Source organism: Drosophila kikkawai, chromosome 2L (assembly GCF_030179895.1).
Source record: "Drosophila kikkawai strain 14028-0561.14 chromosome 2L, DkikHiC1v2, whole genome shotgun sequence".
Lineage (NCBI taxonomy): Eukaryota > Metazoa > Arthropoda > Insecta > Diptera > Drosophilidae > Drosophila > Drosophila kikkawai.
Genome location: NC_091728.1, coordinates 943,097 through 969,446, shown reverse-complemented (window position 1 = coordinate 969,446; position 26,350 = coordinate 943,097). Strand labels below are relative to the sequence as shown.

The 26,350-nt window shown below is 38.4% G+C and overlaps 3 protein-coding genes across 3 annotated transcripts in view; 1 reads left to right on the top strand and 2 right to left on the bottom strand.

The window, feature by feature from the left end:
• The window catches only part of MED15 (mediator complex subunit 15), a 70,278-nt gene that overhangs the window by 41,493 nt on the left and 2,435 nt on the right, over positions 1 to 26,350 (bottom strand). The window contains exon 2 of the mRNA XM_017166300.3: positions 4,348 to 4,372. Coding sequence (XP_017021789.2) covers positions 4,348 to 4,360 — 13 coding nt within the window. The 5' untranslated portion in view covers positions 4,361 to 4,372. The remainder of the gene's footprint in view (positions 1 to 4,347; positions 4,373 to 26,350) is intronic.
• Positions 6,570 to 7,936, bottom strand: slp1 (sloppy paired 1). Its single transcript, XM_017166241.3, has one exon. It carries the CDS (start codon positions 7,859 to 7,861, stop codon positions 6,818 to 6,820), a length of 1,044 nt encoding a protein of 347 aa, XP_017021730.1. The 5' UTR covers positions 7,862 to 7,936; the 3' UTR covers positions 6,570 to 6,817.
• LOC108074352 (uncharacterized) lies at positions 23,348 to 26,079 on the top strand. Its single transcript, XM_017166377.3, has 3 exons — positions 23,348 to 23,598; positions 23,670 to 25,386; positions 25,445 to 26,079. The coding sequence occupies exons 1-3, from the start codon at positions 23,560 to 23,562 to the stop codon at positions 25,930 to 25,932; spliced, it is 2,244 nt and encodes a 747-aa protein (XP_017021866.1). The 5' UTR covers positions 23,348 to 23,559; the 3' UTR covers positions 25,933 to 26,079.

The window sequence follows — 26,350 nt, the reverse complement described above, 5'->3', positions numbered from 1 at the left end:
AAAAATAATATAAAATAACCGAGGCTAGAAATACCCTTAAACAAAAAGAATACTAAGCCAAAGATAAGATTTCGAGGGGATACTATAAAAAATATATATTAAATGTAACATATTTGTTTAATAAAGAACAAAAACTAATTTTATTGTACAAAATAGTTATAAAAACTAAATTTTATAAATAACAAATAACTCATTTAAGTGTACAATATAATTTAATTACAGCTCTATTGATACCATAGGCAAACCAATGCGTTTGAAACAGATAATCTCCTTTTGGAAAAGTCAAGATATGACTTAGATTATTATTCAGATAATCGGCTGTAAGCTGATTCACATAAAGGTCATGCTAGAAAATTGGTTGTATTATTTATTAATCAATTATATTTGCCATGAGCTTACTTACATTATAGGGGCAGGTGTGATTTAGGTTGGAAACACCATTTAAAAAACTATAAATGCTTCTAGCAATGGGTTGAGCCTTAAGGTTTTTGAAGAATTTGCAAGCATCAACAGTGACATTGTACATAAAAGGTTTATAGCCATTGGAACGCTTATAGAGGGCTCCATTTATCTATTATTATGAGAGCTCTTTAAATTTGCTTTTTAAAATATTAAAAATAATTCAGAAACATACTTTAACTTTGTCTACGGGTTTCTTGAAGAGCAGGACCTTGGCGTTTATATATTTATAAGTTCTATTCACTTTTTCCAAATGACAATACTCAAAATCGGCAAAATTCTTATCCACAGATTCACAATTGATATTTGTAAACTCAATTAGAGAATTAACCTAAAAATTAAGTATACTAATGATTACTTTTTTAAGGATTTAGATAAAGATACAACCTCTATAAGCAAATATCCTATAGCAAAGAAGGCAAAGAGATATCTAAACATTTTATGGTAACTATGGTTCTGCCACAACTGATTTTTATAAAGAAAAACTGTTTACTGCTGCCTAAAATTTAGCAATTATTTGGGGTAAATTATATGCCTTAAATAATTGTCCCATATTTTCATATCTCTAATCATAATAGAGCATTTAAAACTAATAATTCCTCATTAAATACTTAGAGTCTTATTTTTGTTAACAATAAAAAACCCAAAACAAATGCTATAGCCTTTATATCCTATTGAATATACCTCCATTTCAGGGTATTAAAAGTCACAAAACTCTGAACCTCGAAGCCAAAAACTTGCGGGTACTTTTGCGGATTTATTGCTTACACAAGATCGGTCAGAGTTATAGTTCCCCGATTATGCTGGTGCCTGCTCAGCATCGGTCAGTTCTGGGCAACTCCATATAGAGTTCTGACTGAGTTCTTTTGATCTAAATCAATTTAATTGAGGTCCGAGTGCTGGCCCCTTGGCCTGGCTTAATTTGTTGATTGTGTGCCGGAGTGTGCTGTTCCTGTGTATCAGTGTGAAATCTGAGGCTGAATTCTATCATCAAGAATCTCATGATGAAGTCAGGGTTAGGAAGCAATTAGCTGGCAGAGAGTTGGGATATAATATGCTAAACTTTATAGAAAAAGGAGCTCTTTTAGAGGATAATTGAAACATCCAAAAAGTAGCTCAAGTTTAGTGAAGCTTGAAATTGTTTAATGACTTTATTTCAAAGAAACTTCTGAAGAAAGAAACCTAATTTTGACAGTTCTGGGAAATTTTAAACTAATTAAGATAGGAAATCTAAATTTAATTGGATTTACTGTCAAGAATCCCTATAAATGTATTAAATATGAGCTCTAAACTTAGTTTTAAATTTCAAAATATAAAAAAATCCCTTTTGAACTTATATATAATAGTTTTCCTTTATATATATTCCACAAATACCCCCAACATCACCTCAAGAATGACCCTCAACTTCCGCTAAAAAACATCTGCAATCGCCCTGTAAGACTTCAATTAAAAAGTTCAGAGATGCCAACCTATCATGCAAGCTGTCTTTCTCCTCAGATATCTCGGCATCTTCAACCAGAAACAGAGGAAGAAAAACCATACAGAGCTAAGTTAACCCTCGAGGCCGGAATGAACCCACTTCCGTTCGATTCAAGAAAAATCCCCTCCCGAAGTAGTGTTAACTGGACGGGGTCGAGTGTTCAAGTGCAACTCGTAATTACTCATTCATAATTTTCCCCCAGCCTTAATTGTGAGCGTATTCCTCTCCTCGCGGCAATTGAAGCCACCAACTATAGTATACTAGGTCCATTCATACATTTATTTATTGGTTCCAGCTCGAGCGTAAATTAACTTAATTGAAATTCGGGTCAACAGAGAGGCCAAGATAATGGAAGAAACTAATTAAGGAGGAGAGCCAGCACCACCACTGCCCACATGTACATACGTAGAAGGTTTATTGTTACTTTGCGCATTTGTCGCTTAAATATTTTCAAATATTTTCCCTATTTGCTGACATTATTTGATTATTTGGAGTGGCGACCCATGGGTTACCAATTATTTTATTAATAAATATTTGAATGCGCGCCACGGCCCTCATCGGCAGCCACACACACACACAGGCCAGGCCACATCAGTTTCAATTAAAAACACATTTTGTGGTCACTGGTCACTTGGTTCAAATCGTTGGGTGTGGGTTCTCTCTCTCTCTATAAGCCCCGATTCCTAGGTGACACACCCAAACGACACTTGAGGGTCTTCCCAAGCTCAATGTGGGCACATTGACTCGGGAGGAGAGGCAACGGCGGAGGAGTCTTGTGGTGGCCATCAAACTGGATTTATAAAAAACCATCGATCGATATTGTGCCAATAATTTATCTTGAGAACCAGTGGCTGGTGTAAGCCACTTAGTGTCATCTAACTGGGTTTTTTAAACTTAGCAGGCTGAGTTGTCTATAAATGAGAGTGTTACCATTAAGAATATTGGATAAATCTCTTTGATCTTTAATATAAAATATGAATAATTCCTCTTAGAAAACCTTAAGGTATTACACATTTATAAGACAACCCCGAAAAATAATCCATTTTACATTCTAAAAAATAAAAAGAACACCTTTGCCAACCACTTAGACACCTCTTTCATAGAGACACCTCTTTCAACACAAAGAAAAGTTTTCAAAACCTCGACAACTTATCTAAATCCATACCCCAAGAAGATATTATATATATCTTCTCTGCTTATAAAAACAAAAATATATAATAAAGAGAAATATATACAAAAAAAAAACCAAGATCCTTAAGCCTTTAAACAAAACAAAACCGAACCGCACCGAGAGCAGCAGCTAACCGATTATATGTATAAAATATTTATGAAATAGAAACTCGCAGAGACTAAGCCGATGGGTTTGAACCATTAGAGAGGCCAAGGAGCACCCAGGAGCAGTCCTAAATTGCACAGAAAGTGTAACAAGCGGCACACGTACAGGCACAGGAGGAGATCGCATAGGACCATAGGTATTCCATTCGGACTCCCTAAGATGCTACTGCATCTGCCTGAGGCACACACACAATATAGTCTCCGATACTGGTAGGTTGCTCTTTCGACAGTGTAATCCCTGCACTTAACCCGGGTAATAAGATAAGTAAGGCAGATCCCAGGTTCCTGCTCCTGCGCTTGTTATCTTTGTAAATTGCATGTCGAGCACTTAAGCCAATATACAGAAAAGGAGACCTCGGTATACCTCTGGACGGAAAAACTGGTTAAGACATTTCCCAAACCGAGTACGCGTGCTATACTCTCTTTATTCCACTATTCCCATTTCTATTCTTCAATTCTAAAGTGATATAGTTAAAGGAATCCCAACGAAGCCGCAGTCCCGGACTGATTTAGCGACTTAGAGCTTAGGAAGGACTAGGACTAGGCTTAGGTAAGTGGATTTCTGAATTCAATCCGGAATCCAGGGCACATACGACTACGACGACGACGTGTTAAGTATATAATGCGCTCATCCGATCTATTTCAATAACAAAAATAACCAAAAACCTACATAAGCCGGGGACGAGGGCAACCCAATAAAACAATGCTGCCCCGCCAATGGAAATTGTTGCAATCCGCCTGATCTGCGGATTGTTTTTCCATCTCTGAGATTTCAGTCTGAGTTTCAGTTTGAGTTTTGAGTTTTAAATGCAAAATATTTGAATCGTTGGCTTAGGGCGTGTGGGCCGAAAACCGATTTAACTCTTTGCTTTGGACCTAAGCTGAGCATAAGCCCCAAAAATATGTACATACAGAGACTTGGGAATCCAAGATTGTCTAGATAGTTTAGTTTTTCTTAATTCGATGGTGAAAAGAGCAGGATATAGGGATATATAGGATATATATTAATCCTTTGAGCAATAAATAAAGATAACCCCGATAGAAATATATTTGAAAAAGATGTTTGAACTTACCCCATGAAAACATCGAAAACACGATCTGAAATTAAAAGAAATATATTATTATTAATATATACATTAAAGAAATATGTTATTTAAGGATATTATAATTGTAAAAAATATTATATTAACAATAATACTAATGAAAAAACCCTAAAAACATCAAATTACAAAGTCGATATATAAATCGATATGTTAAATTTACGATAAACATGCCAAAATTCGATATTATCTTGAAACAAATAAGTTTAATAACACTATTCAGATATTTTAAAAATAAGATCGACAATTTAAATTTAAATCCGATATTTCGTAAGCTTAAAATTTCGATATATTATCGATTACAACATCTAAGATTTTTGATATATCATATTGGTTCGTTCCCCCTCAATATTAACACCCCTAGTGAGAGTCTCCCTCATAAAACTTGTTCTTATTTTACCATTTCCGAAGGACTATAGCCAAACAAAAATAAACTAACTATATAATTATACAGGTTCCGGTATTAACCAACTCAAAAACCACCTTATAAATTACCCAGAGACGACTCCAACCCAGAGTGGTAATTTACATAAGATCCATACTATATTGCATAACTCTAAACCCATCGAAAACCCTACCTCCTCATCCATTTAGGTTCCCCCTAAACCTGACACCTTATAAAACTGCCAGCTAATCGCTTCAATAACATGATTTACCAACTCACACACAACACACTCACAATAATTTACAATTATTGAATCGAAGAAAAATGGGCAAACACAAAATATGATAATTGCTACCGATCGTCCCGTCTATCGCTGGAGATAAAGAGCCACAGAGAGTGAGGAGGAGATTAATCTAGTAACGATGATATTAATTATCATTTCGTTTACAAATCGCCTTTTCGGTGGGGAATCAAAAGCGAGGAAAGCGCAGTATTTATGATATGGCCGAGAGTCTTGTTATGGGAAGAGGGGGGAAAAACTTGTTGATGCCGATGGATGCTCCCTTTTTCTCACTCACAACTCTATTTTCTTCTCCTGGCAAACACATGTCAAGTGATCAAAGGCCTTAGAAGCCGCCGACGACTATGCCGTAGAAATATCCAAAATAATGGAGATATCCACTGAGAACCCGAGGAAACAGTTTGAGAAATTTCAGAACAACAACGCCCAAGTCGGTGCCCTTTTTACTATTTCTTTAGACTATTTTTCCTAACGTGTTCTCATCTTTCAAATTGAGGCCTAAGCGAGTTCATGGGTTTTACACTGAGAGAAATTAATATAGTAATTATGATAGTATTATTCTAATAAGACTTAGATATTGAAAGGAAAATGAAATAAGAAAACTTTAAAATTATTATATAAAAATTAAACCATGATAAATATCCTTTAAAATGTTGTCCTAGTTTCCCTCAGTGTAGCGCACATATTAGTTGAAAAATTGTATAACAAAAGTTAAAGAAAAATTGCCTGAGACATTTTAAGAGAGATATCCCGAAGTGTGCGCTCTCTCGCTGGCCAAGATCTATAGACAATGGCCTAGCTGGGGACGGACATAGGGACGTGGGAGCAGGGGGAACGGGTCCAGCAGCTATGGGATATCATATCGGATCGCTCAGGATCGTAGCAGTGTACCTGCGGTGCCCCGGGCCTCACAGCTGGAGTTGTCACTGGGCATGTAAAGAGCCAAACAAATCGAAGGATGAAAAGTCAATGGGTGATGGCTCATTTTCGAACCTCATCCGCTCTGGCTTGGGCATTTTTCTGCTGTTCCCTTTTCATTTTTTTTAAGGGAATCATTTTCATGTTTGCCGCCTTGCTAGAGCCAAACAACTAATTAAGTCATCAGGATGGATAGGAAGCTGGGTAAATATTTAGCTGGACAGCAGCTGGAAGTCAAAATTAAATAAAGAGGGTGTTTTGTAGAAGAAAATAGCTCTTTATAAAGGTTAAAATATAACCAGGAAATAGCTTTGTGTTGAAAATAATATTTAAAACTTAACTGGAAATAATATTTATGAAAGTTGCTTAAAGAAAGTATCAAAAACAACCTAAAATCCACTGAAAACCAACCAAAAATTTCCTTTAAAATTCTTGTAAAACTTTTTTAAAATAAGAAAACTGTTTAAAAATTTCTTTTAAATATTATTTATTTTATATTTTGTTTAAAATTCATTTTGAAATATATACAAAAAAGTGTTGACAAGGCAAACTACAAAGGCCTTCGATCGCAAGAAGTCTGCTCTTTCGGGATCTCGGCGATATATCCCTAAGATTTCGTTGCTCTCTTCCAGAGTTTCGATCGACGTTCCAGGTCGAACCGAAGGCAAAGTGCTGGGGAATTTTGCTAAATTGCAGCATTTAGACGTCACTGGCGGGTGGGAAGAACCTAAGGCTAGATCTCTCTGGATCCAACGCTGCTCCGCCTGGTCCCTTGGTTGGTTTTGTTTTTGTTTGGTGATCCAAAGGCTTGGTTTCCTTTTTTCCCAATATATATGCATTTAGCTGGCGGGGAACTTGCCGAAGAACTGCATCCGCTGGAAGAGTTCAGCGGAGTTGAGATGCGGCGGATAGCCCTGCAGCTGGGCGGCGGCGGGATGCTGAGGAGGAGCCTGGTACTGATGCATCTGCTGGTAGGCAGCCTGATAGGCGGCGGGATTCATGCGCTGATAGAGAGCGGCAGCAGCAGCAGCGGCGGCGGCAGCGGCAGCAGCTCCACCGAAGGGAACTCCGGGATAACCATAGCCGGGAGCAGGAGCTCCGTAGGGGGAACCGCTGCCCGCCATGGGCGAGAAGATGGCCTGACGGTAGGCGGCCAGGCGAGTGCGACTGGCGCCGGGATTCTTGCGTCTCAGCTTGCCGGTGGTCTCGCCAATGAAGACCTCCTCGGCAGAGGGGTCCAGGATCCAGTAGTTGCCCTTGCCGGGATCATCGTAGCTGCGCGGGATCTTCGTGAAGCACTTGTTGAGGCTGAGATTGTGGCGGATGGAGTTCTGCCAGCCGCGCTTGTTGGCCTTGAAGTACGGGAAGCGGTTGATGAGGTACTGGTAGATCCCGTTGAGGGTCAAGCGCTGTTCGGGACTGTCCTGGATGGCCATCATGATGAGGGCATTGTAGCTGTAGGGCGGCTTCTTGTTGTCCGAAGCTGAAGAGGAGGAGGAGCTCATCTTTTGCTTCTTGCTGGGGTTGCCCTCTTCTTCGGCGCTCTCCTGGTCCTCCTCCAGCTGATCCTCCAGATCGTCATCGAACTCCACATCCAGCTTGTCATTGTTCTGGGAGGACAGACTCTCGGCGGCACTGCTCATGGGCGTGCTGGTCCTGCTGGGAGTGTCAAAGTCCTCGGAGGCAGAGAGCTCGCCATCCGAGTTGGAGTAGGGATGGACGTACTGGTGATGGGGCAGCTGATGGTGCATCTGGAGATGATGATGACTGGGCTCCTGCTTGATGCCCATAACGGGCTGCTGCTGATGGTTTACTTGGGGTTTCTTGGCCAAGATGGCATCGATGGAGAAGTTGCTCTTGAATTCCATTTCACTTTTCACCATTGTTCTGGCTTGCTGTATCTTTGGTTGATTTTTCAGATTATTCTGCGGCACACACGACTCGGGATCGCTTGAGATGCTTTGCGTTGGAGAGTAGCTCTGAACTGACTCTCTACAGCACCGGCCCGGGCTATTTATAGTCCTACCCCCGGGCTCACGAACAAAGTCTACAAAGAGAGAGAAGGGAGTCCACAAGGCGAGGGTCCACAAGAGAGATAGGTAGATTGCCGGCTGGTAAGGAGGGAGAGAGAGGGTGAAAGTAGGTAGCAGAGCCCTGTGACTCCGCCCTCCATTTTGTTGACCATTTTGTTCCACTCGCCTTCCACACAGCCCCTGTGTGCGAGTGTGTGTATATTTTTATATGGGAGAGCGTGAGCAGTGCCTTTGTTTTGGAACTTGTGGATGTTTATTTGCAGTCTTTGCTGCTTCGGCGTCAAAATATCCATTACATCCAATCCAAACAGGGTTGCCTCTCTCGCGGGCATTCGCTGGGGGTTGTTTCGCGAGCGGCGGCGCTGTTTTGACTATTAATTGCACTAACAAGCGGGTTAATAAAAACAAAAACACACACCGATTTCAGGGAGAGTTTGCAATTAAATCAGGATGTTTATTAGTTTTATAGTGGATTTTGTAATTTTTGAATAGCTTTTAATCGAAAAAGTGGCCCAACACTTGAATAATTGAAGGTGACAGCGCCTGGTGGAGCTTTCAAGGATGTTTCAGGAGCGCAGATTTCTTTGAATTTTAATAAATTTGTATTTAATAATTTTAAAAATTTATTAAAAATATATAAATTGATTTAAGTTGATTATTTCAGAAAATTAAGATAAAACCTCCCTAAAAACCTCCTCAAAACCCATTTATATATGTATATTATAAATAAAACGTATATAAATTATTCGCAAAATTTTCGGAACGTTTTTGAAGTATTATTTAAATTATTTGTGTCTCAGATTAAATTTAGTTTCGTTTTAATCAAGTTTTAGGATTATTTTATTTATATTTTATTTTAAATATTTGATTTAAATATTTTATTTAATTTTTACTTCTATTATTTGACAATGAATTCGTAGAACTAGACTCTCTATAGCTCTCCCTGTCTCCGAGCTGCTCTTAATCCCGCCCAAACTAGTTCAAAGGGTTTCTCTGGCGGCCTGGTCCGGGGATTACGGGACACACAGATCCCGCTTCCCGATCCCTCTGCCTGGGCTTACGGCACCCGATCTTCGACAGCTCAATGGAGCTCAGAACGGCTCGGCTCAGGTAATCCGAAGGGGTTAAACGGGTTAACCCTTCCAAGCCAGCCGGGATTTGTTCTAGTTTCGCGAAAGATTTTCGAATTAGTTCTGGGCGCGCTTCGGCGAAATCAATACGTGGATCTCTCCGGCAATCCTTTTCGAGATTAATAAATTTCGGTAAATGCAAGCCAGATAAATATTTGTACTTCAGAGACTTTAGAGTGAAGTTTAAACTAGGTTTCAAGGCAAAGTTAAGTTGTGTTTTGGTGACTTGTGAGGGGGAGTTAAGTAAGTAGGAATTGGATTTTAAAGGGGCGAGATTTTAATTTAAAGATGATTTTTTGAAAACTAGGGATTTATTGGGACTTTGGCAAGGGAGAAAATAATTTGCAAGGTTCTTAAAGGTTTATTAAGAAGAAAGGAAAATTAACAGACTTTTAAAAATGTTGCAAAAATATTATAAAAAAGGTTTAAGTGGTTTTTAAAAACGGAATTATACTTTATTATTTAATATATAAATAAATATTCCTCAGAAAAATGACTGCTTATACTTTAAATAATTTTTTCAACTTTAAATCATTGCAATGTTGACAATTTCAAGTGACTTCCCTAACGACACATGCAACTCATGTGGCTAGTAAACATACATATTATTCTTGAAGATCAAAGGAAGCGTCTCTACTTAGACTCTATATAGTACAAGTACTTGGTAGCCGATTTTTCGATTGGAATTTCAACTGGCAACGGACCGAGACTGGACACTACAATAACAAGGAAGTACAAGTAGTTTTTGTTTTATGTTTTTATGGCATGTTTTTGTTAGAACAATTGAACAAATATACGGACAGCAACGAGATGTACGTAAATTGGGCGAAAGTCAAGTGCGCAGACAATGAAGACGTCAGCGCTGTGGGTTATTACAGACGGGTCGATGGAGAGATCTTTGGATGGATCTCGGGATAAATGGTCTTGTAGGTGGATGGGGAATGTCGGCTTTACCCGTTTGATATCTTAGACAACTTGACAAAACAATCAAAGCAACAAAACACATGTTCCAAATGACTGTCTATTAATTTGCTGCCGTCCCCTACTCATATTTTTTCTACGTTTCTATTTTTTTGGCAGAAAACAATGGAGTAGAAGAAAAAGTAGGCAGCGCACTTTACACGCAGTAGTTCTCCAATTTGCCGATGATCATAATGATGCACTCTCTGAAAAGTCGGCAAAGTTGAAAGTAAAACATAAAAAAAAGTAGAAAAAGTAGGCGTTAAGGCCAGGCAGCAGCAGGTTCAGTTACTATTCTTTTCTTCTTTCTTTTCTTTCTTTTCTAAGCGATGGGATAAATGAAGATTTGAACGCCTCGATTTTCTTTTTGCGGCTTCCTCTTCCCCCTCTTTTTTTCCTCTCTCTCTCTAATTGAGTTGGAAATTTGTGTAGATTTTCTTATTTATTTGCGAAAGATGAAAGGTTTTTCGCCGACTATGGCTCTATGACTCCCTGACTTTTCCCTGACTTGACGGTGGTGTGCATAATTTTGACAGCCGCGATAAAACTAATTGATTTGTGAAATCCCCTAAGACGAGGCAAAAACCACAGGCTCGCAGGACACACACATTGCGGAGGAGGATTAAGGGGTTTTGGGAGGGAGAAATAAGGTATAGAAGGTTGATGATTTGGTATATAGCGATTAAATTCCTCTGTCTTTTTTATTTTAAATTAAAATATATGAGAAACAATTTAAGAAGAGCTTTTTTGAATACTTAAATATTTTAAACTTAAAAGATTTATTTTAATAAAGTCAAATATAATTTTGAAGGACTTATTTTTGGCTTCAAATAATTTTTGTATATTTTTTCTTTAAATATTAAATTTAATAATATAAAAAAACCATTTCAGGAAATCGTATTTTTTTAATTTAGAATTAAACTTAAATAAATAAAAATATAAATAAATTTAAAAAATAAAAAGAAATTTATTTAAAGCCAAGAAAAAGTCCCTAAATAAAAATATTTTTAACTTTATAATAATAAATTTATTTCTCTAATGCATTAAATGTATTTTATAAAATTAAATACATTTTTAAAAGACCCATTTTTTAACTTAAATTAAATATAGCCTTGAAAATAATTAAGGCAAAATTAATATCACAAGCTTTTCGTGGTATTTTAAGGGTTTTTTAGAAGTTATACTTAAGTATTCCCTCCTAAAATATCACCTCAATTTACAAGGATACATCCTTGACTGAAAATTAAATTTCCTACATTTTTTCCCTGCCTCGTAGATAATGCAGTAAAACGAATTGATTACGAATTTGCAATCCCTGCCTGGACACACAGACCGAGAGCATGTGGTCGCTGATTGGGTGATCAGAGGGCGATCAGGACCGCACCGCGGTCACCTCGAGCAGGACTCCACGCTGGCTGGACATTATGGCTTCACTGCCAGAAACCACACTCGGGCGTTGCCTTGGTTGAAGCCAGAGGAGCTTCGTTTCACGCGCTACGCTACGCCCGGTCCATTAGCTCACAAAAATCGAAGGAGAATTACAAGACAGAACGTTATCCTTAACGCTAGGGACCATCTATAGAATAAGACCAAGCGAATTCCAAGTAGACACCGTGGCCACAGACAATGTCCATGTAATTTTCAATTAACGCCACAAGATTTCCATCCTCCTTCTGATCCCAGGCAGAACTTTCGCCTCCATTTCGTTCCACTGTGGGTGAGCATTGAGTCTCATAATTGATCGTAATGTGCGATATTCCTTTGAGATGTCCCTGCTGTCAGCAGTCCTGCAGCATTCCTGCGAGACTGTCACATGGCATCAGCAGGACATCAGCTAGCCCGGGCATTTGTCGCGCTCAGCGAGTCGTCGTCGTCGTCGCCTCGCACTTGGCCTTTCAGCCATTGTCAGCAGTCCTCGTCCTGCATATCGACAGGATATGCACAGGACACAGACCGAGAGATATACCTCGAGTCCGATTTTATGGCTTAGAACAATGGCCATGATCGATCTTTCGATCAACTGGATTTTTTATGCATCCGAAACGAGCTGAGCCTAGAGAACTGTCACTAATCACAGGTCCTTTTCTGGGTTTTCTTCTGAAGCCTCCATTTTTATTGATAAATCCCAGATTTTGAATGAATCCCGCCAAACCGGATTTAAGTTTATGTATGATTTTATATATGGTTTTATGACTGCAAAAATTGGAGGGGTTTCAGGTAGCAAAAGGGTTGGAAATTGGCAAGTTTATTGCTCAAAAAACAGGTAGGAATATTTAAGAGACTTGTAAAAGAATAAATAAATTATTGGGGGTGTAAAAATAAAGGCCTATAAATAATATAAAGTTGTGTAATTATAAATAAATGCTAATATAAGCTAAAATAATAAATAATGTAAATAAAATAAATAAATACCTATATAATATGCCAAAAATTAGTAAAATTCTAGGAGAATAAACCCTTAAAATTCTAGAAAAATAAACCCTTAAAATGTTATATAAAATATTGTAAAAAAAAGTTATTAAACCCTTCAAGACTCAATTTCTTTCCCCAAATTCCTTTTAAAAACCCTAGAATCTCCTTTGCCTTCAAGGAACTTCCACATAAATAAAATTCAGTTGTCAAAAACTAATATTTCCAGCTATTAAAGGACTCCAGCTCTCGAGAGGCACCACCTCCTTTAGCTCCTCTTCTCCCCTTCACCGGCTAAAATTTATTTTATTTTCCAACCATATGTGTCAGAAAGTTCCACTTAAGTAGGGCCACCGCCCAACTCACAGCTGGAGGTCCTCCCGACCAGCCTTTCTTTGACAACTTTATAGGCTCCTCGTACACCCACTACAAAATCGATCAGTTCCAGGACTGGCACACATAAAAAAGTATATATATATCTGCAACTTATCGATTAAGTTGTCCATGCGGTTTGGGATCAGTATTCCAGACAGGATGCCAGGATCGAATTATAAAAGGCAACTCCATTTTGCAGCTTGCCAGGCCAGGCCAGGCCAGAACTGAATTGATTCGTCACGCAGATTTCGATACATTAAATGCAATCATTTGACAACAGGACGAAAATATTTTCATCCATTGTGTCCTAACAATATGTGTGTGTGTGTGCAGGTTTCCCTGGTGGTGGTGGTGTGTGTGCAAGACTCCCCCCCAAAGCGTAGCAAATGCGTGGATGAGGATGGTTGTGCTCTCTGTAAAGGATATCTCAGGCTCCTCTCTATGCCTCTCCTTGGGCGTGTGAAATCGGGAAACAACGTCCTGGGAGCTGGCGATAATTGCTCGTTAGTAGCAGGCACCATGTCCATGATGCGGTTCCCGATTCCGTTCGGATTAAGATGTCAGCGAAGGCAGAGGATCTACAGAGGTGACTGTACTTGGGGGAGTTTTAGGTAGATTTTAGGGGAAATATTTTATAAATAAGGGGAGGCTAGACCTCATTATTTGGAGATTTATTTAAGATTAAATTAGGAAAAATATGGCTTACTTTTTGGAATTTTCCTGAGGTTTCTGAGGTATACTTTTCTTATAGAAATTCAAGGATAATATTAAGGGCTATAAGATTTAAGATTTACTAAAAACCTTTGTTGTTTATCCTTCAAAAAGGATTTTTTATGAATTTTCCTTCTTCTACAATAGTAAATCCTTTGGTTTTCAGTTGAGGAATACACCTAAAGAATTGCAAAAGATATCTTTTTTATAAGTTATAGTGAAACCCTATCCTAAATATCATTAACAGCTTACGTGTGGCTTTATTTTTGATCCCAATCTTTCATTGTTGATACCACACATGGGTTGACACCTTAAAAAAAAAACTTCTCACCTCACATATAGAGAGCAACAAGACTCATAAAAGTATCACCCTGCTGATCTAGGCATCTCCAACGATTACAATCATTATCCTTTCAGCGAAGCAAGTTCCCCGAAAACCCATTAAAAACAAAGACAGTGCCAAAATGTGACAACATAATCCACATAAAGTAGCCAAAAGACGGGGATTCCCTTTGAACTAAATATACCATATATATCGCCCGATCATCCCCATCATCGTCGTGATTTTTGTCTAATCTCTGTGATTTTTTGTGTGACAACATAATCAAGGCAAGTCGGCAAAAGATCACACCGGCCGCATGTCCTTTTTGGAGGAGGAAGAAAAAAAAGAAGTACTAAAAAGGAAGCCGATCAACGTGCCGAAAGGTGGAAAGAGTGTGCGTGTGGAAATGTCACCTGAAAAAGGAGCAAGGAGCAAGGAGCTAGAAGCAGCCGCCAGAGTCCCGACTTTGATGCCTTTGTTTTTGGGAAAACATTTTATCACATTGTCATTGCGGACAGAGCAGGAAAATAGGAAAAAACCAGCCGCTGCCGCCGCTGCCAACAAATGTCTCAATTATTATACGTTTTTCGGCATTTCGGACTTTGACTTACATTCTATTTGAGCGACTTTGGGCCACGCCTATACATATATACCCCGAGAGGGGCCTCCTGCACGTTGTACCGCAGCGGGAGTCCTTGATTTATGCGACGGCGATCCTTGATCCTGGACGCAATCAAAGGAAAACTCAAACAATATATAGTATAATCACCACAAATGATCGCAGCGCGTGCAAAATGTTTGAAGGAAGCGTCGTTAGCATCCCCACATCACCCAAGGAATAAGCCAACACAATTAAAAAGTCAAAAGGGACGACGGCTAAGCGGATTGCTGCCTGCTGCCTGCGTTCTGCCTTTAATAGTCTTAAAAATTGATTCCTTTTTTCTTCATCTTTTTTTGGTCTTATTGAAATGAGCAGCAGCAGACGGCTCTTTCTGCTCTTCTTTCGGACGTGTTAACATAGCAATTAACTTTTTACAAGGTCTGCCGCCGCCGCTAAGGAGCAGAGAATTTATGTTTGAATTTATGCGGCAACAGGATATGACCAGGGGATAAAGGATCACGGATCACGGAAAGAAACACATCCAACAGCTGGCAAATATGACGAGCAAAATGATCGGTTTATGGACGTATTGGAATGTGCTTCGAGCCAAGGTGTGAAGCGGCTCAGAGGGAGTTGGGGAAGCGGAAAAGTATTTAATGTTTGAAAAAACACCTGAAAAATGTGTTTAATATAGAAATATATTCAAAATGGAGAGTAGAGAGGAGGTGTACGGACTTTTCGGGAGTATAAGAAGACAAGAAAACTTATAAGAGGTATGGAAAAACCCTGCCTTAGTATAAAGTGGAAAGGAATATGAATTTTTAAGCATTTTAGTATTTAACAAATAATAATAAACATAAATAAACAAAATAAAATATTATAAAATTAATGAACTTGTTTTTTAATGAACATTTAAACGAAAAATATATATATGTTTTTTTTTTTTATAGGAATTTTGTATGCTTAAAGCTAAACATATAAATAAATAATTAGTTAAAAAATTAGGTCAAATTTCGAAGCCGAATTTAAAATTGTAAAATACCCTTTTTGAAATCGAAAAACAATTTTTAAATTAAATTTAAGATAAATACATTAACTCTAATTTAATTTTAAATGAAAAAAAAATAGTTTAATTCAATTTAAAATAAATATTTAAACCCTAAAGTTTATAATTTATAATGAAAAACATAATTTATATGAAAAAAATATAAAATATATAATATATATATATAATATATTTAATCCGTCTTCCTTCTAAAATATTTTTCCACTCCCTTTTAACCACATAATTTAAGTCAGAAAACTCATTTATAATATGTTGTTATATATTGTTAAATCAAAAACTGTATTATACATATTTTTCAAAAATGTTTGTAATCTTTTTATATTTTTAATTAAAAAAAAAGATTATCAAAATAATTCTAAAAGAAAAACATATTCCTTTTACTTTTTATTCCATTTAAAAAAACCCCATTCCCACAAAAACACAAGCTGTAATTAATGTAGGAGCTTTGTTATTTACTTGATCGGATTTCCCTACTTTCAATTAAATGACTTCCTTCCTCACCCGAGGCGTGAAAGTGTGTCAGACAGCTCCAGCTCGTGGCGCACTTCCTCAGCCTTTTATAAGCTATAGCCTCAACCTCAACCTCGACCACTACGACGACCACGACAACGACCACGACCATTAACCATAGCCATAACCCGGCTGGGATCACACCTCGTTGACATAATGACAAGATGGGAAATGCGTTTGGTCTTTTGCCGCGACGGCTGACACTTTCTCATTAACACAAAAACAAGGCGCAAAATTCGCTGACATTTCCGAGGCGCCGAGCTAATGTCTAGCGGGGCTTGTCACTTCGGGAAATTCGATATTGCCGGTGGAAAATTCAAGCGGGGCGAGGAGAGACGAAACACATGCGGCAAGTGAAGTGTTTAGGCGTGGACGTGGCAACACAAGAGAGGAGCCCAAATAGGAGGCAGTGACGTCGATGTGTTTGAAAGTCGGTTAATTACAAAAAAAAAAAAATCTAAAACTCACAACGAAGTCCAGGGGGAAAGGAGACCCACTCTAGCGGCTGACTGACTGACTCACTCAAATTTCATCGAACGAACGTGCAACATCAAAGGCCGCCGTGGCGACCGGCGACTTGTATGTTTTCATTGCTTCAAATTGGAAAATGTCTTGGCATTGGAAAATATTTGGTTATCATTTTGGGTAAATATGTGCCAGAAGAGTGTGTGAGGATAATGAGGCAGAGGAAGGGGCAAGGGCGTGGTTGTAGCGGAGGGTAAAAGGGATAAAAGGCTACAAGGAAAACAAGGAATTTTCTTAGGCAAAATCCAAGAATTAATTGGTGAGACACTTGGAGAAATAATCAAGGAATTTGTTTAGAAAATCGATTAATAATTACATAGATATTTTTTGTAAATATTCTAGACCAAGAAGATACAATATCTTATAGGTTAAAGTGTATCTCATAACATAACATAACATAAAAATATAAATAATTTCCTTTTAGAAGGAGAAGCATAAGCGGGCAAACGAACATGTCTAAATCGACTCTCCTGGTGATATAAATTTTTAAATAAAAATATCAGTTGATTTCTCGACTTCTTTCAGATTCCTTTGAATCCTTTCTGGCTTCTATTACCTATTCCCTGAGGCAGTGTTAAATATTTCCACATTAAACCACATCGAAAGGTGTTTTTTCTCTCCAAAACTCAGGTGCTGTTTTGATTTTGGAAGGCAGCCTCCGTCCCAAAGACGCCCGCTGGCTATAGCCTCAACGGACGGCAGCAGAGATCGGAAGGTTAGTGTTAAATGTCGCCGATTTGCACCAGCAGTGCACCGGAGGTGGCAGCAAGGCAGGGAAAAATGGAATAGAAATCGCAGGACAAGAATCAAAAGTCAGGGGGGGAGCCACGCGGCAGGATGCACCGCGTCTGCCTGTGAGATGATGAGCCTCGAGTAGAGTGCGCGTCTCTCTGAATGGCTCAAAGGACTCAAAGGACTCTACGGCACCCGCTGGCATTGACAGGCCGACGACAGCAAGCAGGCCAAACTCTCAGCTGCTCCGGGACAGAGCCAAGCAGCATTGCCTTGTGTCCTTGGACTCGGCCACTCGTCCTTGAGACGCATCGATGTGTGGCCAAAGTAAATGGCATATTTTGGCCTCTCCTTGGTTAACCGTACAAATCTCTTTCCTGATGATGGAAACTTTGACATTGAACCCACACAGACGATCTCCCGTTTCTAACGCAGAATTGTGGCCATACATTGACCTTGAGAGGATCTAGGGAGATCCTGTCGCGTTTGTATATTCCGTCACAGTCACGATGTATCAACACGACATTAACTAATCTCAAGTTTGGTGTTTAATTTTTTGGTTTTTTCGGTTGACCATTCAAGGTCCTTTAAGGGGGAACTAATATGCAAGATATTACTTAGGGAAATCTTGAAATCTTTTACTTTTTTGAAAGAACTAAAATCTGAAAAATGGGTCAATGACTTGGAGTAGCCGCAGAATTTCCTGAAGATCCCCAGGATAGCCTCCCGTTGCGAATTCTCTGTAAAACGGCTATCGCTTAAATCTCAAAACATTTGCTATTAACAATTTGCTGGTCGCCGATCGTTTTTATTTTATTTTATTTCCCTGATATTTTATTCTGTTCACGGCTCAGTGGCCTTTGGAACAATCAAACTAATGGGGCACCGCAGAAAACAAGGCAAAGAGGAAACCTCTTGTGTTGGTCAAATTCACTTCCACTTGATTACGTGCAAAGCTCAAATCTGTTGCGGAAATCATTTAAATGGAATTAATGCTTGAACAAAACATGTGAAAACTATCGCTCCATGGCGAAATAAATATATATATATATATATATTTCTTTTGATTTCGGTTTTTAGGGATTTCTTTTTTTGGCGGGGTGTGTCCTGCCTTGGTTTATCGGGGAGATTGGCAAAAAGGTAGAGCAGGGCGTGTGCAAGCCTAGCGGGGTAGCAAAACAGTCGATCCCTGGTTTACTTTTGGTTATTATTTATATTTCTAAAAAGGGGAACAGGAACCAGGAGTCTTTCGAAAGCGGGAGATTCCTTTAATTAGTTTGGTGGCTTGGCCTGCGGTGGAGACCCACTAGTGTGAGGTTTGAATGGCGGAACAAGCCGTCTTTTATGAACACATATGCCAATATTTTAGTGGAGTAACAAAAATGAGTTTCTAAATATTTTCTTTAATATTTTAGACAGCTTTTAATGGCATATGAACGATGTTGATAGCTCGAGTTAAAGTCTGCTTTTTTTAATTCGAAAAAAAAGACTTCTGTGTCACCGAATTCGTAGTTGGGAATTATAAGTGCACTCTTAGCGAGTTTTTGCACCTCTTGTCTGTGTATTTATCTGTACTTTTTAATAACCTTTTTATAAACTTAATAAACTCATAATTAACCCATTAGTAACCCAAACTTTCACCTCTATAAAATTGTTCCCCATTAACCCATCAAAATTTAATCTCATAACAGCAATTAAAAATAATCTCAGTAATAGCTTTTCACTTAGAACCCGATAACATCGCAATCCCTTATGAATCCTGCCACAGCCTACCGCAAAATGATAACCATTAACCACCACATAATGTCCTTTTCTTTGGGAAGAGACAAGTGTAAATCAGAGATGCCAGCATCGCCACTTGTACGCCGTCGCATTGCACTTAACCAGAAGAAGGAGGAGCAGCTCAAAGCCCACAGGCACGAGACAAAAGTGGCACGAGGCAAGGACCATGTGTTTTTTCTCTTCTTCTTCTTAAAAAAAACTATGTAAAAAGCATCATCCTTTTGGCAGGACACGGACTCAGGCAAGCACGTGACAATTGCGTCAACAGATTTTTCGCTGAGATGAGCACAAAATATGTTAACAACAAAAATAAAGGCAAATGGGAGGGGAAAATGGTGGAAAAAACATGAGCAGAGAATGGGAAAGTTTTGGGGGAGGAAAACAGGGAGAAGAAGGAAAAGCCAGACAAAAAGCACTGCTGCTGACAATATTTATGCAGCAGCCAGCACCAACAGCAAAGTGGAAATGGAAATGGAAGGTTGGAAAATGGGGTTTTCCAAGGGGGAGGGAGGGGAGCTTCTGGGGGGCTGTTTGTTTTTGCATTTTGTCTACATTTTGTAGCTTTTGTTTTATAATTTGGACCCCGCAAGGCGACAAAACTCGAAGAGGCCACAACAACAAGAAACAATGGGTATTAAAAAAGGAAAACATGTTTACAAGATTTAAGAAATGGAAACAAAGTTTAAACATCTCTTAAAAAGTTCCTAATTTTTAAGAAAATAATAATAATTTATGGGGTAAATTTTTCAAAAATAAAAAAACAAATAATTGAAAAATAAAAACGTACTCTACTAAAGAATTAAATAAAAATAATAATGAAAGAGAAGAAATTATTATTCTTTTTAATATTTTTACATTATTAGTTTAATTATTAATATTATTATTTTATTATAATTTTTTACTTCCTAAAAAACCTATAAATATAATTAAATTTAAAAAATATTTTAAAAATACAATAAAATAAACATAATAAAAAAATCCAAAAAATAAAGTAAAATAAACAATTAAACTATTAAAAAAAATGAAAATTTGGAAATTGAAAATTGAAAAACCCAATATCCCCCCTATTACCCAGGGTATCCCGCAAGCTCTCCAGCGATCGAACCGCTCTCGATGATGTTGTTGTCGCCACTGCTGTTTGTGGCTGTTTCCGCTTCCTCTTTTGCGCAAAAACTCGAGGCATCTGCGGTAGGTTGGTCCTGGCTCCTGCCTCCTGGTGCCTCCCCCTCTCCCCCTAGCTGTAAGGTCCCGGTTGTACCTCCTCCTGGCTGTAAGGTGGTTAGTTCCGGAGGGGAGCCAACAGCACCGCAGTACGTGACGAAGAACAAAAGAAGGCACTTGGGCACTTGCATGCGCTTCCTGCCCGATTTTCAGGGGTCCTTCCTAGCCTCCGTGTTTTGTGTGTTTTTTATTACAAAAACTTACTTGCTGCTGCTGCTTTTGTTGTATCCACAAAAAAGCACGCTTATGATAATAATGGCATTATGTATTGTATATACCGAAATGTAACAAAAAGTGTGTATGAAAAATCTCTTGACAGCCGCAGTCCTTTTTTCTCAGTTTTTCCTTTATTTTTTTACTGCGCAAAACTTGTCTAACGAGCTGAGCCAAGGATTGTTAGAGGAGAAATCAAGTGGGAAATATTTATTTAAGGTTCTAGAAGAAGAACCTGATGGAAAATTATAAGTAAAGTTAACCAAAAAGGTCTCAAGAAAGTATGCAAAAATAAATATAATGAATTTAATAATTAGAGTTCTTGTTTTTATAGTAATTAACACTTTTTCTTGTTAAAAAATACTTTTTAAAAATTTAGATAACTAAAATTACTCTAATTAATTTATTTTAAAAGTAATTCATAAAAAATAAAAACCTCAAAAAATAAACACAGCCTTAAATCTAAAAATCAAAATCCCTTTTCCCAGAAACTAACCATAGCAATCCCCTTTTCCACCCACGCAGGTTATTGTATTTATTTTTTGTTTCGCCATAAACAAATATTGACTTTGCATATTTGTGAAAAATATTTGAAAACCACAAAGAATTTACTTTTTTTGCTATTTATTTATTATAGAATTTAAGGAAAAGCGATAAACCAAAAACAAACAAAACAAAAATTCGTTTGGTAGCTCGCAAAATAAACAAATGAAGCCGCAAAAGATACAGAGTCAGGTAGAAATATGGAATACTTAAAACCTAGATATCTGGTGGGCAGCTGCTGCCGGTTGGTGGGCGTTTCTAATGTGTGAGCCAAAAAGTAAACAATTTGCATTTTTCCCTTAATGAAAAAATAATATTTATAAGAAAATATTGCAATTTAAAGGAGTGGCTATAGAATGGCAACAAAAGAGAAAAAATTATAGACAAAAATAATATTTGGAAATTGAAGAAAAAAGAGATAAAGAAACTCAGAGTTTATTTTAATTATTGTTTGAAACTAAGATCTAGAAAAATTAATTTAACACTGAAAAATGTTTCATTTTTATATAATATTTCTTGTAATACTTATCAAGCTTATAAATCACAATAAAACTAGTCTCAATAAATATTAAAGTAAACCAAAAATGTATAAATACTTTGTATTAAAAATTAATCTGTAAGACCATGTTTCTAAACATAAAAATAATATAAATATATATTAAATTAAACTTTATAAAACATATACTTATTATTGGAGACTGTTTAAGGTACAAAACTAACCTTAAATACAATTAAATTAAGTTAATAAAAGGTTTCTATAAATAATGAACTATTAAAGACCCTCCCTAAACACTAAACTAAAACCCTATTAATATAAAATTAACTAATAAGCTGTTGCCATACATAGAAATTTACAATTAATAGCTCCCTCTCGCCCTTATTTCCCTCCTAAAAATTCCGAAAATTCCCCCATTTGCTTCACCAATTGGTTGAAACATAAAGTTCAACAACAAACAGAGCAATAAACATTCATAGCATATATTCCCCTTAACAAATTAACACTTCATATAGTATATTCCCCATACACACACACAGTGACGTCTGAAGTGGCACATAATCCACGACGATTTGCCCCTCATCCAATCTCCAATCTCCATATGGTTGCAAACAGGAAGCTAATCCTGCTCAGTGATATATCAACATATTTATGGTAAAGGGATCAGGGGGCTTAGGGAGAAGGAGCACCGAGCACCGAGCAGTCAGTGGTTGGCCATATGTTCGACTCTCTGGATATTTATAGGCTCGACTTCAACCGCAAAAAGGTCTATAAAATTTTATGTACAATTTCAAGTGACGAGGGACGGCTGCTGCTTAGCAACTATTAATGTTTAATAAACAATTATTAGACAATCCAACACACATTTTTCTGGGAGAGCTTTGATCTCTTTTCTCTGACTCACTCAGAGAAGGCACTCCTCTGAATACGAGTATCGAATCGGTTGAATTATGCACACGAATTCCCATGAATCCTAACAATAATAATGGAATCACTGGGAGTAGGAATTTGGGGGAGGAGGGATCACTGGGAGTTGGATTCTGTGGGAGGAGGAATCTTTGCGAGTTGGATTCTGTGGGAGGAGAAATCTCTGCGAGAGGGAATCCATCAAGGAACACCTTGAGCGAAGCAATTGACAAGTCATGGAAGGGGTTGCAAATGCCCTTTGAAGATTGGGAGAGAGAATGAGATGATTTCCTATAAATCATAACAAACACTTTGAGATGTACGAGATTTCTTAGCATTTAATTCAAACAATATTTTGAAATTTGATTAAATATTTGGTATAACGGAAAAAATTAAATTTAAGAAAGTATTTCAACATTTTAAGGAAGATATTTGCTGACTAACATATTTTATGAAATTTTTATTTGCCCAATAACACAACAAGAGCAGGGACTAAGTAAAGAAATCAACCTAGAAACCTTATTTTCTGTCGAAATTGTGATATTTTTTATCTAAATGTTTATTATCCTAAGAAATAAAAAATATTTTTTTAATTTATTCCTAGAATTTTCCAACTATTTATTAGTTATTATAATTTCTTATATTTATATATCTATTATTTATTATTAAAATGAAAAATTATCGTTAGTGATAAGAAACCTATTTCAAATATTGCGCTCTTTTTCCTTAACAGCCTGCAAGCAGTTTACTTTACACTGCTTGCCTTGGACCCGTTCTGTTGTTAACATAACAGCAACAGCTGATGGTCTGCTGACGTTTACCAACACTTGAACTGCATTTAGAAATTTCCACCAATAAAAAAAGAACCAACAATTGTTAAAATTGTTATTAACTCAAAAAAAATGAAATATTAATTTATTAAGAAAAAAAACTTCCAGAAGAGGAGGTCTTCCAGCAAGCTGTACCTGTCCTCAACAGCAAGAAGAAAACCCAAGCTGTAAACCATTTTCCACCTTGAATGAATTTCCAAGCCAAAATCATACAAAATGGAGCGCAAGGAAGTGGAACAACAGTTTATGGATCACGTAAGTTTCGAATTCTAGAGAAAACCCCAAAGGTTTATCCTGATAAATCCTTCATTTTCCCTCTTAAATAGTCCCTCCTCGCCACGGAGCTAATGCGCGATCCCAACCACTTTATAATGGATCTCATAGATCACACCTACAAGGCGGAAGGACCCACCAACCTCAGCACCAATGCTGTGCATCATCCCGCTGGATCCGCCTATGCGGACGTGGAGATCAAGGACACCCTTACACCAGAATCCCTAAACACTATTTTCCAGTTTGTAAACAAATCCTCATCGTCGCCGGAAAGTGTAGAGCAGCAGCAGCAACAGCATCAGGTTAATCATCAACAGGAAGTCAACCAGCAGCCCGCATTTCCCGCTCTGGGCAACATCGAGCCCATACCAGTGCCCATCATGGATGTGGTGGCCACCGAGGAGCTGCTGTATGCCTCATCCGCCTGCATGAATGCAAGGAAAGTGCTGCCCCACAAAAAACGAATCTCCAGGAAGCTCAAGGGTAACATGGACAACAACGATCTGCTAGTGGAGCATCAGCAGCAGCATCAGCACAAGGAGCTGGTACAGGAGGATGTGCCGGATGTACCGGGCTCTGCGGCGCTCTACAGCTGTGAGATTTGTGGTTATGCGGTGCACACGCAATTGGATTTCTTTGCCCATCTAAAGCAGCACTATGAGCCCACGGAGCAGCAGCAGAATCATAATCCCCAGCAGCAGCAGCATCATCAACAGCAGCTGCAAAAGGAGCCTCTGGACATGTGCGGCTTGTCTGCCCAGGATAAGCTCCAACAGGAACAGGCCAAACTGGATCAAGTCTTTCACGATGTCCAACTAAACTTTGAGAATTTCCACAACATCAGCCACCACCATCATCATCACCACCATCACCATCATGTGGAGGAGGATGACGACGATGATGACGATGTTGTGCCCAGCAATGTGGGCGTCAATATGGTGTTGCCTGGCCAAACCTCCGATAAACTCAGTCCTGTTATAGTCGTACCCCCACCAAATCCCATACCTGTGCCTGTAGACGATGATGTGGAGTTTAGTGACACGGAGGACATGCTGGAAGGCATACGGAATGTGGTGGATAAGGTGTCTATAGAGGACACTTGCGATGAGCTTGTGGATCTAGAGCTAACCTCCAGTGGCATGACGGCTCCTTGGTTCAATAATAACTTTAGGGACATCACTTTTCCTGCTTTGCTGTTGCCAGGAGAGCCACCACCATCGTCGTCGTCATCGACTTCAGCTTCGGCGGCTCCTGCCCTGCTCAAGGAGAGTCCACACATGGCGCTGGATTTCCTAAATGGAGTGCCAAAAACAGAGCCCAAAATGGAGAGGGCCAAGGCTAACGAGGATATGGAACAGACCTTGGAACAGGTTCCTCCACCTCCTCCTCCTCCTGCACACCCTCATCCTCAAACCAACTCCTCAATCGAGCAACTTCGTCGCTCCCCTTTGATGATAGATGAAGGCTTCAAACTGGAGGAAGACGACAGCAGACCACCTTCACCCTTCGACGAAGAAGAAGGAGATCCCCAAGAGACTGATGAACACCAAGAGAGCTACTCGTTGGCTGGACTAGACACCAGTTTAACCGAAGACTCCAGTGGAAAGGCCAGGAGAAAGCACTTTTGCGACAAGTGCAGTCGCGACTTCAACTCGTATAATGCTTTAAAGTACCATCAATATACACACAACCAGCAGAGATCCCACAAATGCGAAAGCTGCGAGAGATCCTTCTACACCCAGAGTGCCCTCAAGGCTCATGAGAGAACACGTGAGTTTAGAGATGAATAATAAAAGAATTATATAAAGCACTAATCCCTCCCCGACAGATTCCGGCGTCAAACCCTTTAAATGCGAAAAATGCGACTTTAAATTCCGGCAATGGGGCGATCTCAAGTATCACATCATCTCCCGACACAGCGACATTAAGGCTCACATGTGCGAATTCTGCGGCAAGAGCTTCTCCCGGCGGTATTCCCTTGTACTCCATCGGAGAATCCACACCAGCGAAAGGAACTATGCCTGTCCGTATTGCGAGAAAACCTTTCGCGCCAGCTCCTATCTGTTGAGTCACGTTAAAGTTCACACGGGAGAGCGACCTTACGAGTGTTCGATTTGCGAAAAGAAATTCCGAGTGTCTGGGGATCTTAAGCGACATTCACGCATCCATGATCCCGCCAGAAACGGAAATGCTGCCTTGGAAAAGGGGAAGAAGAAGGAAAAGGCAGCGGCTGTTGCTTCTACAAATAAATTACAGGATCAGGAGGAGAATCACACACAAAACCACAAGTCTGAGGGGGAAATACCGGGCTCATAGCCACGCTGCTATGCCAAGCCAAGGTTTCTTTAAAGTAGTTTTTAAAAAATTGTACAAAATATGTAAATAAATAATGGAGAAGAATGGAAAATAAGTGAGAATGGAATTTAAGTAAGAAATCTAAGGCTTCATATAAGACTTTAAAATTATTATTTAAGAAATGAAGAAAAAATAAATAATAATAAAATAAAGATTAAATTATAAATAAAATAAAACAAACACAATATAATTTAAATTTTAGAACATGTAAACAGAAGAGGAAGACGGGGTGGGTCAGGAAGATAAGAAGGAGAAGATAAGGATTTAACGAAAGACAGTAAAAAGAATAAACAATAAGATAGAATAATAATAATAATAAAGAACAAACAATAAATAAGATAAATAAATAAATAACCAGGTCTCTTAAATTTTTGTTTAA

Bases quoted from the DNA above. Each gene is read 5' to 3' on its own strand.
- LOC108074352 (XM_017166377.3), top strand. From the start codon at position 23,560: ATGGAGCGCAAGGAAGTGGAACAACAGTTTATGGATCAC. The intron at 23,599-23,669 runs GTAAGTTTCGAA...CCTCTTAAATAG, and splicing joins AACAACAGTTTATGGATCAC to TCCCTCCTCGCCACGGAGCT. The intron at 25,387-25,444 runs GTGAGTTTAGAG...CCTCCCCGACAG, and splicing joins CAAGGCTCATGAGAGAACAC to ATTCCGGCGTCAAACCCTTT.
- slp1 (XM_017166241.3), bottom strand. From the start codon at position 7,861: ATGGTGAAAAGTGAAATGGAATTCAAGAGCAACTTCTCCATCGATGCC.